This window comes from Pleuronectes platessa, chromosome 20 (genome assembly GCF_947347685.1).
Source record: "Pleuronectes platessa chromosome 20, fPlePla1.1, whole genome shotgun sequence".
NCBI classification, from domain to species: Eukaryota; Metazoa; Chordata; class Actinopteri; order Pleuronectiformes; family Pleuronectidae; genus Pleuronectes; species Pleuronectes platessa.
In genome coordinates this window covers 3,230,103-3,249,493 of record NC_070645.1, presented here as the reverse complement: position 1 = coordinate 3,249,493, position 19,391 = coordinate 3,230,103, and the positions used below count along the sequence as shown (strand labels likewise).

Here is a 19,391-nt window from a genome sequence, read left to right as displayed (position 1 = left end):
ATGTTAGCAGCATGTAGCATGTATCTGTTGGTTTCTTCTAAATAAAATACCGTTAATATTGTGCCAAACGGAAGTGTAACGAACGAAAGTTGTGTAGTAAATTTGACGAAGAGGAAACCTTCTTGGCTAGATTCTTGCACCATCTTTCCCTCGTAAATCTCACAAAGTAAACCTGTTTTCCAGACAGCCTACAGGATGTTCACCAGCAGCAGCTGCGTAAAGCACATGATCCTGAAGGTGCGCCGCGATGCCAGGAACTTTGAGCGGTACCAACACAACCGGGACCTGGTGGTTTTCCTCAACAAGTTCGCAGACATGCAGATGGAGCTGCCTAGGGGCTGGGAGATCAAGACCGACCCCCAGGGCAAGGTATCACATTGCACACACATGTAGAAGAAGTTTGAATCGATCCGCAGGAGGGGATGGAGGTTGATACCTGATCGTCAGCAGTGCGTCACACTGGGGGAAGCTAACGAGGCGAAACAGATCAAGGATAGAACACTTGACTGATACTCGTGTTCAGCTGTTTCTCTGTGATGCTTTAAGCTGCATTACCACCAGAGAAGGTCAGTTACTACAAAGTCCACAGTCAATCATGTGCAGCCGAAATTTCAGACCACAACATGAATCCAGCAACATGCACTCTCCAATGGAATGTACCGGTGATGGTCTGTCATATTAGAGGATAATAGTGTAGTTTTTGGGATGTTCTTTTGTCCTTTAGTCATATAATCATTTGAAAATGGAGAGATCATTTGAAAATTAATATTTTCCTTCACGTACTTTAATTAAATCATTCCAATCCATATTTTTTCTCCCGGCTCCTCAGTCTTTCTTTGTGGACCACAACAGTCGAGCAACAACCTTCATAGACCCTCGGATCCCTCTGCAGAACGGCCGACTGCCGGGCCCCCTCGCCCACAGGCAGCACCTACAGAGACTACGCAGCTACAGCGCAGGGGAGGTACGTACACGTCAACTTAATGCATTGTTCATAAAGTTAGTGTTAGGAGAGCAGCTTTGTTAAGTGTGGCGTCAATGACTCAATGATTTATGGTTTGCAGAAAACACACCTGAACTCAAAACTGACAAAAGATTATCAAACGGTTTAACTCCACAATTTAGTAGAATGCACTTTTTGCGTAATGATTTTCTGTATAATGTAAGTGTTTAGAAACAAATCTAGAAAGGTCCTTCACACAGGCTTTAGTCCTGCTACTGATATCAGATAGCATAGCCAATCTGATAACAACTCATGAGGAAACTAAACAATAAATTACACACTTAATTACCTTTTCACAACTGTCCATTAATCCGCTTAGTAATCGTATACATCGACTTGAACAGGTAGATGTTGACACCTGCCCGGCTCTGGGCCAGCCGCACCTCCACTGGTGTCCACTGGCTGCTGGGTCATCAGCTAGCCAGATGTTCATTGATCTTATCTCTGAATATTTCCTTGTGCCGGGGAAGTGCAACTCCCTGACACTCAGAGCAGCTAAACTTTCTCAGGAGCTGCTCACTCCTCAAATCTTGTCCGGTCTTCTTAGCCGTATCCAAACACCGGCCTTCTCTGCCTCTTGTGATAGCTCCTTAGTGGCTCTGTGTAGCTCCTTGCCCTGTAGTCTAAGGTCTCAGAGCGGGTGTAGTGTTGAGCTACCAACAAAGCCTCTTGTACTGATCTCCACCGGACAGAGTTTTGTGTTCCATGGCAACATGAAACTTTCTGTTTACATCCCCTAACATCACTGTGGGTGGAGCGGAGAGGTGGTGTGCTCTGTGACTCTATTTGACCACCTTCTGTTTCCTGCTCCTGTTTGTCCTCAGGCCTCCGATGTGTCCAGGAGCCGGGTGGCTTCTCTGATGGCCCGGCCAGGAAACAGTCTGGTAGCCGCCATAAGAAGCCAGCATCACACTGACTCACCACTGACCCCTCCAAGTAGGCACTGTCATAACACGCCATTTTTAATCTGGATCATAGTAACTATTCTTTCCGTTGACATTTTTTTTATATTCAGGTTGTGTTGACGTCTCTGTCTCTCTCTCATATCTCAGCTTACAATGACAAGATCGTTGCATTCCTCCGACAGCCGAACATTTTTGAAATGTTACAGGAGCGACAGCCCAGCCTGAGCAGAAACCACGCACTCAGGTAAGAACTGACTCAGAAATAATGACGTGTTGGATTTATATTCACTGTCCAAATCTAAGTAGTGAGAATTCCTCCACCACAACCCTTTCCCCGCAGACAAACACATTTATTTAAAGTGAACGCGATTCTTCCAGTCCACTTTAGAGAATCAATTATTTCCTCTGTGTTTGCTCAGGCTGTGTTCATTGCTGTGCAGTGAATACAAAGTGCATTATTACTGCTGCTCCTCTGTCATTCAGTGATCATATTGTGGCCAAAAAACAAGTCACAATGACAAGATTACCACAATATCCATAGAAGGTTTTAACAATAATGATACAAAATTTCATTCAGTTAGTAAAAAATTGTTAGGTTTATTGCATTTTAGATATTTTTAATTATGCCAAATATACTTCAAATCGTTTTTAATAATATGATATAATCATAAACTAGGGTTTTGAAGATAGATGATGATCTCTGTGAATAAAGATGGTCTATACTTAATGTACTAAATTATCATTTTATTCATAGTAGCATTACATTAATATTGGATTTCATTGAGTTTTTCAGACTAAGTCTGCACAACCACCACAGGTTCACATCACAATACAGACACATACACACACACATACAGATACACATACACCACTCTGACTGCCCTGTTTGTGTGGAGGTGCCCTGCTGATACAGATATGGAGAGGAGGAGGTCAGAACATATCAGTTTCTGAGTCTGTCTGTGTTTCCTTTCTCCTGATTGTAAATACAACTTTCAGAGGGAGACAGAGAGAGCTGCAGCCATATCTGGGTCCATGATGCTCCTCCACCGCTTTTAGAAAGACGGGTTTTCTCGGTACATAGGTTAGAGATAATGTAGTATGCACCAAATGATATGAATACAGCTTTGCTTGCAACAATCTACATGGCTTCTCCAACTGTTTTAAGACTTTGTATAATTTGTCACTTTAATACCTGTAGTTTGTTTCATTTTGTCAAGATAGATTAACTAATGATGAGGCTCAATTTCTGGAGACAATAGTCGGTCCGATTGTCGCCAGTCAGACAGGTCATGTAGTGTAAACATGGCATAAGACCTCATAAGATACTCTTTGTCAAGTCAACCCTAAAGGGGCTTTTCGGGCCTTTTTAGACCCAGATTTAGTTTGCTGTGGTCTAAATCAGTAGAGTTTGTTTTTGTGCATTTTTCTGAGTTGGTTTCTTTTCCAACAGAAAAAAATCAAGCAAACAGAAATGCATCGCTTCACACATTCAGACCTGAATGTTTCCCAGAACAACTACAGTTTTGTCTGTTCGTCACAGGAGCAAATTTCCTGCCTGTTTTTTTCTGCCAGTCCACGGTCACTGAGTTTCTGAAGTGTACTTCAGGGATTTTTCTAAAATACCTTTGCAAACGAAATGTACCAGGCTTGAAGGATCGTGCTGCATTGATGTCATGGAAGAGTAATGGTCAGTATGATTTGACAGTTCACACCGGCAGTGGAGGCGTGACTATGCTCTCTAATCCACTGGAAAATGATTAAACCTTCATTGATATGATGTTTGACCATTAATTCACTTTAAATTGACTTCCATTGGTATGGTTACATCAATAAGTCAGCGAACGTGGGTCGCAGTACCTCAAATTGCTACCGGTGTGAACAAGAGATTGAATTGGACTTTTGACGATTATTCAGGGAGAAGATCCACTACATTCGGACAGAGGGGACCCAGGGGGTGGAGAAGCTGTCATGTGATGCAGACCTGGTCATTCTGTTGAGGTAAAGAACCTCATTGACTTCAACTGAAACCAGTATCAACATCTTGTTTCTTCACAGTATTATCTTCACGAATGACTGAAATAGCACCTTCAACATGCACTAGAACTCTATGTGCTGTTTTATTAGATTAGATTAGATTAGATTAGATACAACTTTATTGTCATTGCACATTAGAAGAATTTATACAACAAAATGCAGTTTAGCATCTAACCAGAGGTGCAAAAAAGGCAGTAAAAGAGCAGAGTATTGTGCATATTTAAAGTGGAAAATTAAATAAATAAGATATGTTATCTGTTGTTCTGTCTGTTTGTGCAGTTTATGTGAAGAGGAAATCATGTCCTATGTTCCACCTCACCCCATCCACCCCGGGTTCAGCTTCTCTCCTCGCTGTTCTCCCGCCTCCTCACCACAGAACTCTCCCGGTAGGTGGACAGTTACAAATGTCTTGAGTTTACAGGTGTCAAGCACATACTCACTGTTGACTGGTATGATTGTAAAACAGACTGTAGATTGTAAAGCAGTTGGTATTAGAAACGTCTTTAAAAGGCTTAATATGAGTTAGTGAACTTCCAGAAGAGTGTACAGCACAAATGTGTCTTTCCTGCCACCACAGCTTTCTTTGTTGAGAAATACATTTTGGTTTCATACTATATATGGAGAACATTTTATAAATTAACTTCATGAGCAGTTTAAATCAGTTTAAATCAGTGGGTAGCTGTAAGGACGTGAAGACACTTCCTTCATCTACTATGACGCTGATACACTCTTGAGGCCTGTTGACAGTACGAGATGCTTTCTACTCTAGTTTACTATTTGAGTTCAAACACTCAGCCGAAACCCCACAATAACAATCACTGCTGTTTGACCGAGCGTGCTTTGCTGCCTTAGAGTCCAATTATGTTATCATAATGAGCTCCACTATTGGGCCACAAGTGTGTTCGCGTGTGTGTGTGCGTGTATCTGTGTGTTTGTGTATATTCCATTGATGGAAGGTTCTATAAAGGGAAATTGGGTCACAGCAGGGAATCCTGGCTCGTAATTGTGCGTCATTCGTTAGTTGTGTATTGCCTCTGTTGAAACATGACCTGGAAACAGAGTAAGAAGTGTTGAGCTGAACTGCTCCATATCAATCAGCCTCACTGTGATCCATCATCGGGTCAGTCCATTTCGTATTGACTTTTGAAATATGAAAGGTAATGTGAAGATCCAGACCAGCCTTAAAACCTTAAACCCGTTACCATGACTACTTGATCAGCATTTCACACCTTGGTCTACCATGACACCCCTTGGATTATTTGCTCCACAATTTATATTAGATTGATGCTACTCGGACTTGAAATAGGAAGAATGGTGCCACTTTCATTCCCACTCCTCACCACGAATGCCCGTTTCTTGGCTTTAAAACTTTGGTGAAGGGTAACAATCTCCAGTGAGAGGTGATTACCTGTGGCCTTAATGTCCAGAATCAGACGCATGAGTTGATGAGTAATGCCAAAGTGTAGATCAGTTAAAATGACTAAAAAGTCTGTGATGCTTTGTCTATTATCATCAATATGTACAATGATTATTCCACTGGGCTTGGCATTAGGTCCCCTTTTATTTGATCTATATATTAATGATCTTTCTGATAGTATCAGTTGTGTTTCAATTCAGTGGGACTACACAGTCAGAGCTGCTGTCAACAGAATCATAGGCTTTGTTTTTTCTCTACATGAATATCATTTAATCCCTCTGACCATGTGTGGCTTCTGAGGGTGCTGTTGTGCAGTAGAAGTTATATAGTGTTGCTGTAATAAAAAATGTAGACAATGCTTTCCTTGTCCAAACAAATTGATTGAGTCTTGATCTGAGGATCTGTCTTCTATGTTAAAGTGAGATAATCCAGGGTTTCATCAGGTGTTTATATGATTTGTGCATTTCTGTTAAAACATGGATCTATGTTACAAAATCTTTGTATGTGCATTCAGCTCTTTACATGGAGGCTTTTTCATTTCAACCTCCTCCAATATATTACATTAGAAATAGTATAAAACGCCAAGTTATATAAAAATATTAGTTGTGTAAATGAATGAAATCATTTGAATCTTTGTGTACGTGTACGTGTGTGTGTGTGTTTGTGTGTGTGTGTCTGTGTGTGCAGGCTTACAGAGGGCCAGGGCTCCAGCTCCGTACCGCAGAGACTTTGAAGCCAAACTGAGAAACTTCTACAGGAAATTAGAAGCAAAGGGCTACGGCCAAGGACCGGGCAAAATTAAGTAAGACTGGCTGTAAATAACACAGATGAAATAACTGACAGCGATTATACTGCTTTATCAAATACTCCCGTTAAACTATAAGACTTAAAGCAGATGTCATGTTACAATATTTTATATATCTGTCAGGTGAGTTATTTGTCAGAGTTGTTTGTCAGTTGGTTGTTGATGCCATAGATAAAGTGCCACAACATTTGGCTTCAATTTAAACTGAAATACTTCATGTAAATATCCACCAAAATTCCTGGCTCTGTAGAAATAAGATTGAAATGGAATTTTAACATAAAGTAGATGATGTAATTGATCAATTCAATTGTTAAATAAGTAAGAAATGAACAGTCCAACTTATTGAAATATATTCTAGACTTTTGGTGAGTGGTCAGATGTTTTGATGTGATTGTATAGAGGGAACTTGTAACCTCAATGTTTTTAAAGTATATGTAGTTCTAGTGTGATGTGTTGCCTGTTGGGGTTGTTGCAGGTTGCTGATCAGGAGAGAACACCTACTGGAAGGAACCTTTAACCAGGTCATGGCGTACTCCCGCAAAGAGCTGCAGCGGAACAAACTCTACGTCACCTTCCTGGGGGAGGAGGGGTGAGACACGCACACATACACATGCCCAGTGATGTAACAGCTAAATGTATTGCGCCGCTGTGAGTTACGTGGTCACATGTCCGCATTTTTGTGATTTATTATAGCCATTTTCAGACAAATACTCCGGAGAAGTCTGGAGTCACATGCAGCCCCTCCGGAGAATGTCCTGAAGTACTCTGAAGTTCAGTGTATGCTGAAAGCAGCTGTTGAGAACTCAGAGAACTGTCAGAGAAGCATAAATAAATAGAAACAAATGAAACAGAGGCACTACTCACTCATACGACTTGATACACAAACTAATACACAAAGGAAGAAATCCGTTTATCCGATGGTCTCTATTTAATGCAGGACCACAAGGAGCAAAACTATAGAGAACAGATAAACTCACACATGCATAAACTACACAACAAATTAAAGATTAAACACGATCTGTTAGGCCACACTGATCACTAGTATGTTTAACTACACAACATACACATTTGATGACTCTAAGAAATGTAAACACATTTACAACATAAGGACTGAAGGAGATTAGAGAGAAGAATGAAAGGCATGTTTACAAGGTATTGCCTCATGACTGCAGTTAAGCTGTGTGTAAGGATCAGGAGTAGAGGAGTTAATGTCGGGCAATCACTTTCTTTCATCCATATTCAAAAGTTTGTTATGCTCTTTTCACTTTAAGCATCTGATTCAGCTTTGTTTACCAACCAGAGAACGTCCATATTAGTGACACCGAACGATGCAATATGGCTTCTTATGTGATTGATTGGCTAAAATGTTTCTGTGGTTTGTCTTTGAATAGTAAATATTCTTGAATGCGAATTGCATTAGTTTTGTCATTCATCAGTGAGTGAGTTTTAGTGAAAAAGGCTTTTAGAATTATTGCTTTGGGAAGTATGAAATGTCAGAGCAAAATCCATGGTATAGAAATCCCTGCCTGTTGCTGGGGATATTGTGTGGTCTGTTTTTATCAAATTATACTCTTATTAGTAAAAAACAAGGCTATATTATCAGTTTGTGTCCAATTGCTCTATGAACTAAATATATAAAAATGTGTCCTCCTGTCTTCCCATCTCTCCAGGTTGGATTACAGCGGTCCATCCAGGGAGTTCTTCTTCCTCTTGTCTCAAGAGATGTTTAACCCGTATTATGGCCTCTTTGAATACTCAGCCAACGACACTTATACTGTTCAGATCAGCCCAATGTCGGCGTTTGTCGAGAACCATCTGGAATGGTGAGCAGCCAAGTTAACAGACACACACACACACAGTTATCTATGACCAGTGTTCTAATAAGGACACATGTGACTGAAATGTTTTTCATCTGTGGTGATAAAAGTATTTTGTTTTAATGTTTGATGGTTAAGTTATGGTTTCACTATTAATTAAATGTGCGATGATTCCAATGGATGATGCAACTTTTCTTCTTTACCTGTGAGTGAAAAATGTTTTTAAGTGTGATGGATTATTACCGTCATGTGACACATTACTGATTGCATGCACATATCCGTGTGTGTGTGTGTGTGTGTGTGTGTGTGTGTGTGTGTGTGTGTGTTTGTCCAGGTTCCGTTTCAGCGGTCGTATCCTGGGCCTGGCTTTGATTCATCAGTACCTGCTGGATGCTTTCTTCACCAGACCTTTCTACAAGGCCCTGCTCAGACTGTTAGTACACAAACACACAGACACATACACAGACAATAAATACAGCATTTTTCGTATGTCATCAACTTATTCAGGTTTCAGGGGTTGAAATCAGTATACGTTAATATCATAATGGGTACAACATTCAATCTTTTTATAGAGTTATGAAGTAGGAAGACTGTTTTCAGCATCCAGTGTTAAAATGTCATTCACAAGTGATAAAGCTCACAGTTTGAGAATGTGATGGTTTAGATTTGTTTTATTATTGTAACTTGGTAATGTGAACTTGACCACTATGGTGACACAATTTATTTGTGTTTGCTCAAGTTGCAATCTAAAGCTTTATATATATATTTGTGTGTATAAAAAGTAGTTTTGTGCTTCAAATCTGTGACCTGCGTGTGTGTGTTTGTGTCCTACAGGCCGACAGACTTATCGGATCTGGAGTATCTGGACGAGGAGTTCCACCAGTCTCTGCAATGGATGAAAGACAACGATATCACCGACATCCTGGACCTCACCTTCACCGTCAACGAGGAAGTTTTTGGCCAGGTCAGCTTCTGTGTGTGTGTGTGTGTCTGTGTTAGCTCAAACCCTGCCTCATGTGCATATGATCTATTCTGCATGTAGCTCTTTAATTTCTTCATGATGTTCATAGTACTGTTTTACATGTATTTCTCATGATAGCAAACTTTCACTAGACCGCTATGATAACTCACTAGTCAACTCGACCTCTGCTGTGTTTCTAGGTAACGGAACGGGAGTTGAAGTCAGGCGGCTCCAACCTGCAGGTGACGGAGAAGAACAAGAAGGATTACATAGAGCGAATGGCCAAGTGGAGAGTGGAGAGAGGGGTGGTGCAGCAGACTGAGGCCTTGGTCAGAGGATTCTATGAGGTAAACAACTCTCAGATGTCAAGAACGGCATGGATTGAGTTTACAAACACTGAAAGATAAAGATAAGCTTGGAAATTATTGTCTCTCATTTATTAAAACAGCAAAAAGATCCAAGGCCAGCTCGAGGAATCAGTTTTGAAACAAATTCCAACAAAATATGTTGCTGTGCTGTGTAATATTTTTAGTTCATTTAGAACTGTCCTGGGACTTTATCACTATAACATGTGCACATGAATGCAGCCGCACACTGAAACGTGTACCTGTCTTTGTCCCAGGTGGTTGACTCCAGGCTGGTGTCTGTATTCGATGCACGGGAGCTGGAGCTGGTTATTGCCGGGACAGTTGAGATCGACCTCTGTGATTGGAGAAGCAACACAGAGTACAGAGGAGGTATGTTTGTGTGACAACAGAAACAATTATTTCATTTTCTTAGTGTGATTCTGAACAATAGGTTGACTTTAACCAGCAAAGACAAACAGGACCTTATAGATATAATTAAGGTAGGAAAAAGTCTAACCCACATTATAAATATACAAATGCGTATGTGGACCTCACTTCGATCAGGTGCAAGGTTCCTGAAATTTCTGACAGCATCTGAATCTGCATTTGAATCTCACCAGTTGTTGATGTATTGTGTTTGGTAAATGGTCTGTATTTATACCGAGCTTTTCTCCTCTTGCTGACCACTCAAAGTGTTTTCCACTACAGTTTGTGCCATTCACCCATTCACACACACCCATTCATGCTGTATCTATGGGCAGCATTTTCTCTAACACACATAAATCGCACACTGCCAAAGGACACTTGGATGAATGTGGAGTCAGCGAGTAGCCATTACGTTTTTACGCTTAAACGCTTTTTACGCTAAGATGTTTAAGCAGTGGACTGTAGAGATGCTGGTAGAGGATTTGATGTAGGCTCGCTACCTGCCTCTGTTTTCGGTTTCTATTCGTCACTGTACAGATGTGTAACCCATGTGAATCTTCTCATCTTACTCTCAACAAGACCCACAATGTCCAAACTATTACATGAAGAAAAAAAGTCACTTCATGATGTCAGCTCTCCTATAAAGAGTAGTAAAGTGTCCCGTTCTCCAGCTTATTGTCAACCAACTTTCACAAAGCTGGATACTGATTGGTCAACAAAAGCGACTTCGTTTGAATTAAGTGCGTAAAATGTCTGATCTAAGTTTTTCAAAAACTAGAGTAATTGGATGCAAGTACGGAGAGCAAATGTTATAAGTCAAATCTAATTACAAATTACTTGTTTTTATCATGTACACTACAGTATACATTGATATAGAAATGTGTATAGAAATGAACAGCTTGTCTGGTTAAAGTCAATGTTAACTTCCTGACCCCCTCTAACCAGGTTACCATGATGGTCACATCGTGATGCGCTGGTTTTGGGCTGCGGTGGAGCGCTTCAACAATGAGCAGCGCCTGCGCCTGCTGCAGTTCGTCACAGGGACGTCCAGCGTGCCCTATGAAGGCTTTGCTGCCCTGCGGGGATCCAACGGCCTGCGACGCTTCTGCATCGAGAAGTGGGGCAAAGTCACATCTCTACCCAGGTATCTAACTTTGGTTCCTACAAAGAAGGGCTGCACGATATTAGGAAAACATGCGATATGCAATAACGTTCTTGAATGGTGCGATGAGGATATGACTTGCGATAAATAAACAAAAGCTTAAGTATATGGTGTTTAAGTAATACAATTTTGCCCTTGGCTTCTTACAATTGTCTATGAAGAAAAAACCTGGACATGCCCGTTTTCTTGTATATCAAATAGGTGCCACAAGCGAGGTGGAAGGTTCACTCATAGCACAGCATCAGTTTATAAGGGGCCACGTGTCGTGGAAATGTTTTGTGTGAGTAATGAGGAAATATTTCCCTGTAACGTAAAGGTTTAAACAATTGATATTCAAAGCTGCTGAACTCAGTAGATCTTCTGGACATGGAGGACAGACAAAATATGAAAAGAATATCTGTGGATAAAACAATTGTTGCCTACATGTAGAAGACACTGGCAAAGATGTCAGGAGAGCCTTTGGTGATAAGAGCCGCTGGTGTTTATGTTTGTAAACAAAAACTTATACATAACAAACTATGTTACAGCCTGCCTCCACATGCTCTACCACCCCTAACCTTAGCATTCTGAAGATTCTATGTTGTTGTGAACGCGTCTGAGCTGAGAATCTCCTGCTGCATGTGTGAAAGGCAACCTCAGCAGAAAGTCTGGACCCAATTCTCCGGACATCCTCTGGAGGTCATGTCTAGAAACGGCTCTAAATTACTTAGAGAGAGCGTCAATATTAACAAAGAATCCGACAGATTTTTACCTAAAATGCATAAAGGAAATCATTTCCCTTGACTCAAACATTCAGGGAAACTGATGGAATTATAAGACTGCACTAGCACTTTTGTGTTTGGTATACAGTACTGCATAACTGATGCTTGGAGCTTTATATACATGCTCTTGCATTTCCCATATCAGTACACAAACAATCCACCGACTCAGCAGAAGAGCTGTTTAGTTTTTTTCCCCTCCTCTGCAGTGTAAGTAGATGTGATATTGTTCGAGGCGTGTTCCTCTGACCTTACTGCAGGGCATTCATTAGGTAAACAGCAGTTAAAATGTGAGAGCGCTCAGCAGAAAGAGAGAGCTGGGCTCACGTTTCACTGCAGAGAATTACCACAGTTTGAACGTGTGGTGAGCGGACTGGCATGTTAATGACGTTTCTAACACACCACAGATACAAAACTGAAAAGATCTAAAAGAACACTAATATCTCAGGATAAAAAAGAGGACCCAGACACAAAGACGCTGAACTTGGAAAGACGAGATTCAAGAGTTTGTGATGTGGGAAAATGTGGTGTAGACAAAGACATATGATCCCTGCAGAGGAATTAATGCATCATGTCCTGTCTCCTGCATTCTGCACCAACCCTCACAAAAACACTCAAGAGATTTATGTGTTGTTATGAAAGCATCTGAGTGTAGAATCTCCTGCTGGGTTCTTAATATGTGCAAGACAAAGACATAAAAGACAGGAGAAATATTACATCATCTTTTTCTTTCACATTAAAAAAGTAATGAATGAGAAAACCTAATACAAAGCTTGATTAGTTCAGTCTTTGCTTTGCTTGGTCTAGTCTGACCAGTACCTTATGCTGGCTAATAGTACTGAGCCACGTTAGATTATACTGTTTTGAAATAACCTATTTGCAAATCGAAAAACTATAAATGTTTGCACCTGTACATTGGATACATCTAATTTGAATAACTGATTTGAGCTCCAGGTTTTCCCTTCAAGCAATGACTCTGTACCCCTCTCTCTCTCTCTCTTTCTCACCCTCTCTTTCTTAGGGCTCATACCTGTTTTAACCGCCTGGACCTGCCTCCATACCCTTCATACACCATGTTGTATGAGAAACTGCTAATCGCTGTGGAGGAAACCAGCACATTTGGCCTGGAGTGACACAGACAGAAAATAAGTCAACACTGCATCCGTCCAGGTGACACACCTGGCTGGGCCATACTGCGAAGGAAAAAGCTCTGGTTCTGGTTGGTTCATGTGGCACAGATACCTGGATTGTACTGAACAAAGAGGTTTTGGTCGTGTGGATGTATTTATGTCACTGTCACGTTACCATGTGTTGAAATCTTTCACTTAGCTATGCGGATGTTTATGATAGCACCCAGCACTTAGTACACTACGGAAGGTCGAGAGTTATTTTTATATTAATCATTAAGACCGTATAAAATGAAACTACTGATATGGCGATACATGTATACAAAAAGAAAGGGTATACAAGATGGATTCAAGATCATTTATAGTTGCATGCCCCAAAATGCATAATCCATCCAATGATAAAAATATTTACATATATATATCATAACAAAAGCAAAGTAAAAGTAAGAAAAAACAGTGACATGCCTGGTTTGAAATTTTTTAAATATTTAAGTAATAAATCAACAAGTAATGAAAGATAGAAAATGCTTATACAGAAAAAGACAAAGAAACAAATGAATAGAATCAGAGAGAATAATAAACGGTATAAAGACAAGAGAAGTTTAAATTGAAGCATGTTAGACATCGAACGAGGATTGGAGAAGTAAAATTACACTTTTACTTGGAAGAAGTTGTCTGCTGAGGAAACATTTTGTTTTACAAATTTTCATCCTGTGAATCCTGCGAATAGTGACGTTGAAATTTGTAAATCTTCTTTGTGAATTCAAAATTGAATGCTATTGATGCGTGCACAGTCCTGCACACAAATTCTCAGGTGGTTTGCTGCTCGAATATAATTCTGATAATAGTAAATTATTTACTCATCCATTCAGATAATCTATAAATGTTGCTTTAAAAAAGTAGTTCAGAGTATAATACAGAAGCGTAGCAGCAAAAGGAACAATCATCTTTGGTTTTTAATCTGGAGAGCCAGCAAGAATCTGCATTGTGGCAGGTCAATAGGATCTCAGACTGGGACCTTAAGAAATGCGGGATCAAAGAAATGCAATGTAGCAAGGCCTCAGGTAGAGCTTGACAAACAAATCTATAATTAGAACTAGTGTAAAGATGCTTAAATTATATAAACCTCCTCTGTTTGCTTCATTCTAAGAAGTAGTCACCGCACATTTACTTTAGCAGAAGGCATTTGGCAAACAAACAAATTATTCAGACCACTAGAAGGCTGGTATAACTCTTTTCCTATCCACAAGAATGAGAGGGTCCACTGTGCAGGCGTCCGTCCCCCCCCTCCAATATGTTAGCATTGACTTGTCCACGCTGGTCTGTGTGGCCACTACGCTGCAAGGGCACCAATTGCTCATGCACCTATCAAAGCAGATTCCCTATGGACAAGAAATAAGTATAACAACTACGCACCTGTGATGTCCTCAGCTACATACAACAGCATGTGTGAAAATAAAAAACAGCCCAAAACAGAACTATAGGATTTGGATAAGATTACCAATATAATTAGCTTGGAAGGACCACTGGACCACGGACGGGATACTTCAATGTAGGAAACAGTTTAGCCATCAATGCACATTAAGTTGTTATCCTCTTAGTTAACCAAAGTCAGTGCTTTTCTTCAGCAAACAATTCAGTATGGAGCGGTGACACTGGAGAAGTGCTGAGAAGAAAGAAACAGGAATGATCATGCACACAGGAATTAGGAACAGAGTAATAGTGGACTACTTCATACTACAAACATCCTTCAGTTAAGAATTGCGATACAGAACACTAACAGCTAATCCAGCGAATGGGTGTGTCACACCCTCTTAAATGGGTGGGTCTTATGGGTAGTTACAGGCTCTGCAGCTACTACAATACCTTCAGTTCCAGTTCTGATACTACCTGCATCTTCCCATTCTCTGTGTCCCAGGGGCACAAATATTTCGTTATCTTTGGACAGGAACAGAAAGAACTTCCAACAGTCTCTCCAAGCCGTCTGTCTCTGCAAGGCTATTAACAGCAGAGACAGTGATGTCATGTCTCCTCTTTCATAGTAGCCATCAATTCCAAAACAAGGGCTTCTGAGATTTCCTCTGTGGAGTATGGTCACGTTGACCCAGCAAACAGGTAGTTCATGAGTCCTTGACTAAAAATAATGCACATGTCTACTCCAACTTGATGAAGAGGACTTTATGTGAAACCTGTTGGCCAGAACGGTGCTTCATCTATCAGCATCTCTGGTCCTGCTGTTTGAATGGGAGCTTCTTGTACTCTTATTCAGGTCTTCCACTGATGAAGCTCTCTGTCTGTGTACCAGGGTGTTGCTCTGTGCACCGAGCAGGTACTCCAACATCTGAACCTTTACTGTCTCAAACAAGGGGACTAGTGCAAAACAGCATGTGGGTCTTCTAGGGCTTCATCGGATCGGGATCCTTAACTGATAAAGTTGTTCTGCTATAAACTTCTGGTGGACAGGGGCCCTTGGATGAACCAGTGTACTATATGCAATAGTTAATAGACTGCAACATAAGTCTGTTTCACAGTCTGCCATATTCTTTAGGACAGTGACTGACTGCAGTGTTCCCTCCACATTCCTGACCCTCTGTCTACATCTCTTGTCCAGTAATGAAACTGTGCCTCAGTTACTTACTGCCTCATATGTGACCTGTGATTTTCATACTTGATACTTCATATCAGACAGGTCCTGAGTTCAGAATTTGCATTGGTTCCTTTTGAAAACTGTTTACATCTTCCTCCTGGTGTTCACATGGCTTTCCTGTCACGCTCAAAACACAACTCGAGTTTGCCAGAAACTCTGACACCGGATTTACACTAATCATCTTGCACAGAAATTAAATATCTAATATCCCAAAAACTCAGAAAAATGCAACCAGACCCATAACAGCTGGATTGAAATCTGACACATTTTAGCAAGATGTGTCAAAGGTGTAAAAGCTTTAATCTCTCAAGGCCACATACGTTACAGTTTGTCATTGCAACCATTGTATGAGCTGTATAAACTTAAAGGGAAGATCCACTGATTTGAAACTGACACTGAAGTGTTCTCAGGTGTTGCGTGGTACCACTGCATATGTGAAAACAGTTGTACAAAGCCTTTTTTAATCTCCGTAGTGAGCTGTGTGAAGTCTGATAAATGTCTTCAAGTTATGTCTCTTGTGTCAGTGTCAGCTGGGTCTAAAGATGACTAGTTGGAAAATGAAAACAATCTGCGGGTGGGAAGTTAAAAAGAAGAGAGTTTACCACTGTCATGTAGCTCGCTCCTCATTTCTGAGGCTTCAGGCTACATTAGCCTCTATTAGCAAAACAGACAGTTGCAATGAGGAAGAAAGTGGGAAATAAAAAAGTCTGATTTTATTTATTTATAGTCCATTAATGCGAGTCGTCCCTGAGTTCTTTAGCTTAAATTAGTTTAGTGCCAAACTCTAACCACACCATAACCACACCTATTTGCCATGAGGACACTCTTTACCAACCTTAAACACAATGCTTTTGCAATAAATTTGCAGGATATTGTATAAAGCAAGAATTTTGTTTGATTGTTAAATAAACATCCGACAGAGAGGGTGTATTCTGGCAATGGGGTTAAGTTATGAGTCAAGTGCAATTGGGTCCTAAATTAAGAGATTGGCCACCTGGTGCCCTGTTTTCAACCCATTGCAAGCTGTTAAAGATTCAGCGACCCACCTCCTAATCCTCCATAGAGATTCCAGGCTTTTTTGTTCCCCACATGACGTTATACTATTTTATTTATTATACTCTTAACAGTTGAATTCACAAGATCAATGGAATGATGCTTGATACGATGCTTGTTGTGTTTTATCCGCTCAATCACTGAGAATAATCAAAATGGGGTAATTGGGACGCTGCAAAAGCAACAGAAATTAGGGATACCATGTTTAATTGTTGCAGTAGGACAGACCACAGTTTATGTGATGAGTAGACATTGTGAGTTTAGGAATAGATTTGATCAGAGTCCGATATAACTGTACTGGCAGTGAGAACATTTGCAACACTGTGGCGAGGCCTTATCCACACATTTCTCCGACCTACAGGACAAGGCTGTGATTATGTTGCATTCCCAGTGTTTTTTTCTACAAATCTTTTGTACTGTTATTTATACTGTATTGTAATTATAAGTGAAGGAAAGTCCTGAAGCTTTCCTTGAATGTTTTGTTTGTTTGCTTTTTTTTTTTTATTTCTTTTTTTTAAAGAAGCATCAGTCCAACAGTTTGCCTTCACTTTCGAAGCCTTTGTGTTTTAATATGTGTCTTTTTAATTATCTATTAAACTAGCTGGTCATCTGTCGCTACGTTAAGCGCTGCATTAAGCTACGTTACCAATCAGTTCACAGTGTCTCTGTTTTTTCTAATTAACAATGTCACTGGTGGCATCATCACAATCATTATTAAGGTTCTGTCAATGCCTTCACTGATTTTTCTTCCATGTCATAGCTTATATATATATACATATATACATATATAGATAGATCATTTTACTGTACCATGAATTTAAAAGCCAAGTGTATTCAGTAAGTAATCTGTGCTAGAGCAATTTTGACAACAAATGAAATGCATAAAAATAAGAGATTTTTGTATGTAATTTGATGTAAAATGTAAAGACAGTGTAAAGAAGTCTTGCTCTTATTGGGTTTATATGTTGAATACATGCATTGTAGATCTTGAACACTGGTATTTGATCTGGAACACGGAAAAACACTCCCATAACATGGATGCATTAGTGCACTGAGTCAAGCTTTCAGAGAAATATTTAAGTAAGCTTTTGGACAAGTAATAAATCATGGGGCGTCTACACAGGGGTGAAGTGGTGGCAAATTGTAGCAGCAGTTTGGTATTTCTGTCTGTTCAAGTTATTTATTTTTCTTCATTTTTATTTTACAAAAGGGAATTTTAGCAAAGAGAATATGTGAATGACTCGATGGATGGTGGCCAATTTACTGGGAAGTGACACTGAAGCATGCATATTCGTGTATGTGTGTCCGTGTGTGTGTGTGTTTGTGTGTATGTCCAGGTGTGTGTCTGAGAGAGAAAGAGAGAGTGTATTACACACTGTGTGTACATAATGTTGAAAAGTACAGCTCTGTCTGCGAACAGGTTGCTAAACACTCAGGCTGTGCTAATGCTCCACCATACCATACAACTGTTTATGAAGCTCAATAAAAAAGGTCACTTTGTTACCTTGCTGCCATTGTGTGTATGTATTGTACAGACTCAAACTCTGTGTGACCGTCAAATAAAATCTCAAGGTTCTTTCTTGACCTTGGAGACAGACAAGACGTTCTCATCACAAAGTTATTGTACAGGGCTGCTGTGGCTGAGGGGTCGAGTGGTCGTCCTCCAAACTGAAGGTCGGCGGTTCGATCCCCATTCTGAGCCATCTGTATGCCGAAGTGTCCTTGGGCAAGATGCTGAACCCCGAATGGCCCCCCTATTGTTATTACAAAGTGCTGCGAATAGATGCACTGGGTGAATGTATAACTGTACTGTAAAATGCTTTGAGTGGTCATCAACACTAGAAAAGCGCTATATAAATACAAAACCATTTACAGCAGGATGATCTTCCAAAATTTTGTCAAAAAAGTGGTATACGGTCCATACTAACTTGCTTCTGCTGGAGCTTTTAGCAACATTTTGAGTTTAATCTAAATTGTACATATTGTGTTTTTTTTTTAATTGTATGGCCCCTGTGTATTGAATTACGTCATATTTATGGAGGCGGCCATGCTTTTAACAGTAGTCCTTTTTGACAAACTTTACACCTTTTGAGTTCTTATGACAACTGGAGGCTACCCCAGGTTCTGCTTTGTGTTTGGAAGGGGAGGGTGAGGTGAGAGGTATTCAGCTAAAATATGCAACTTCACCACTAGATATCACTAAATTATACACATTGAACTTTTAACTGATAGGAATAATGCTGCAATAAATAAAATAATCAAATAGAATTCCTCAAGTCTAACACATTTTTCTTTGTCATTTTTATATTGTTTGAACTAACTCATGAAGAATGATATATAACATACACTTGCACCTTGCTACACATTGGTACATCATTGTAAGATGGATTGTAGCTAATCAGTAGCATAAGGAACGGTTCTGTAGCTGTCTCATGCTCTGTCAGACTAGTTGCTATTATGAAAATAATTAGTTTATTATTTATTGATGTAATTATTTTATTTAAAATAGCTGCACCAGTTATTATCATGATTAGTTTTAGTATCAGTATTATCATGTGCGGCGCACATCATGCTGCCGTGCACATCATCCTGCGGTGCACATCATCCTGCGGTGCACATCATCCTGCTGCGCACATCATCCTGCGGTGCACATCATCATGCGGCGCACATCATCCTGCGGCACACATTATCCTGCGGCACACATCAACCTGCGGCGCACTTCATCCTGTGGCGCACATCATCCTAAGGCGCACTTCATCCTAAGGCGCACATCATCCTGTGGCGCACTTCATCCTAAGGCGCACATCATCCTAAGGCGCACATCATCACCGCACATCATGTGCTGCGCACATCGGTCTAAGGCACATCATGGTGCGGCGCACATTATCTTGTGGCGCACATCATCCTGCAGCGCACATCATCCTGCGGC

The 19,391-nt window shown here is 40.3% G+C and overlaps 1 protein-coding gene across 1 annotated transcript in view; it reads left to right on the top strand.

Annotated features, from left to right (window-relative positions):
* Positions 1 to 17,877, top strand: part of LOC128425709 (E3 ubiquitin-protein ligase HECW1) — a 61,668-nt gene extending 43,791 nt beyond the window's left edge. Inside the window, exons 15-29 of the mRNA XM_053412453.1 lie at positions 184 to 369; positions 830 to 964; positions 1,828 to 1,939; positions 2,056 to 2,152; positions 3,823 to 3,906; positions 4,222 to 4,328; positions 6,047 to 6,161; positions 6,640 to 6,753; positions 7,835 to 7,987; positions 8,316 to 8,414; positions 8,816 to 8,945; positions 9,143 to 9,289; positions 9,565 to 9,679; positions 10,661 to 10,859; positions 12,657 to 17,877. Of these exons, the coding sequence (XP_053268428.1) occupies positions 184 to 369; positions 830 to 964; positions 1,828 to 1,939; positions 2,056 to 2,152; positions 3,823 to 3,906; positions 4,222 to 4,328; positions 6,047 to 6,161; positions 6,640 to 6,753; positions 7,835 to 7,987; positions 8,316 to 8,414; positions 8,816 to 8,945; positions 9,143 to 9,289; positions 9,565 to 9,679; positions 10,661 to 10,859; positions 12,657 to 12,768 (1,905 nt within the window). The 3' untranslated portion in view covers positions 12,769 to 17,877. The remainder of the gene's footprint in view (positions 1 to 183; positions 370 to 829; positions 965 to 1,827; positions 1,940 to 2,055; positions 2,153 to 3,822; positions 3,907 to 4,221; positions 4,329 to 6,046; positions 6,162 to 6,639; positions 6,754 to 7,834; positions 7,988 to 8,315; positions 8,415 to 8,815; positions 8,946 to 9,142; positions 9,290 to 9,564; positions 9,680 to 10,660; positions 10,860 to 12,656) is intronic.
* The last annotated feature ends 1,514 nt before the right edge of the window (positions 17,878 to 19,391 follow it).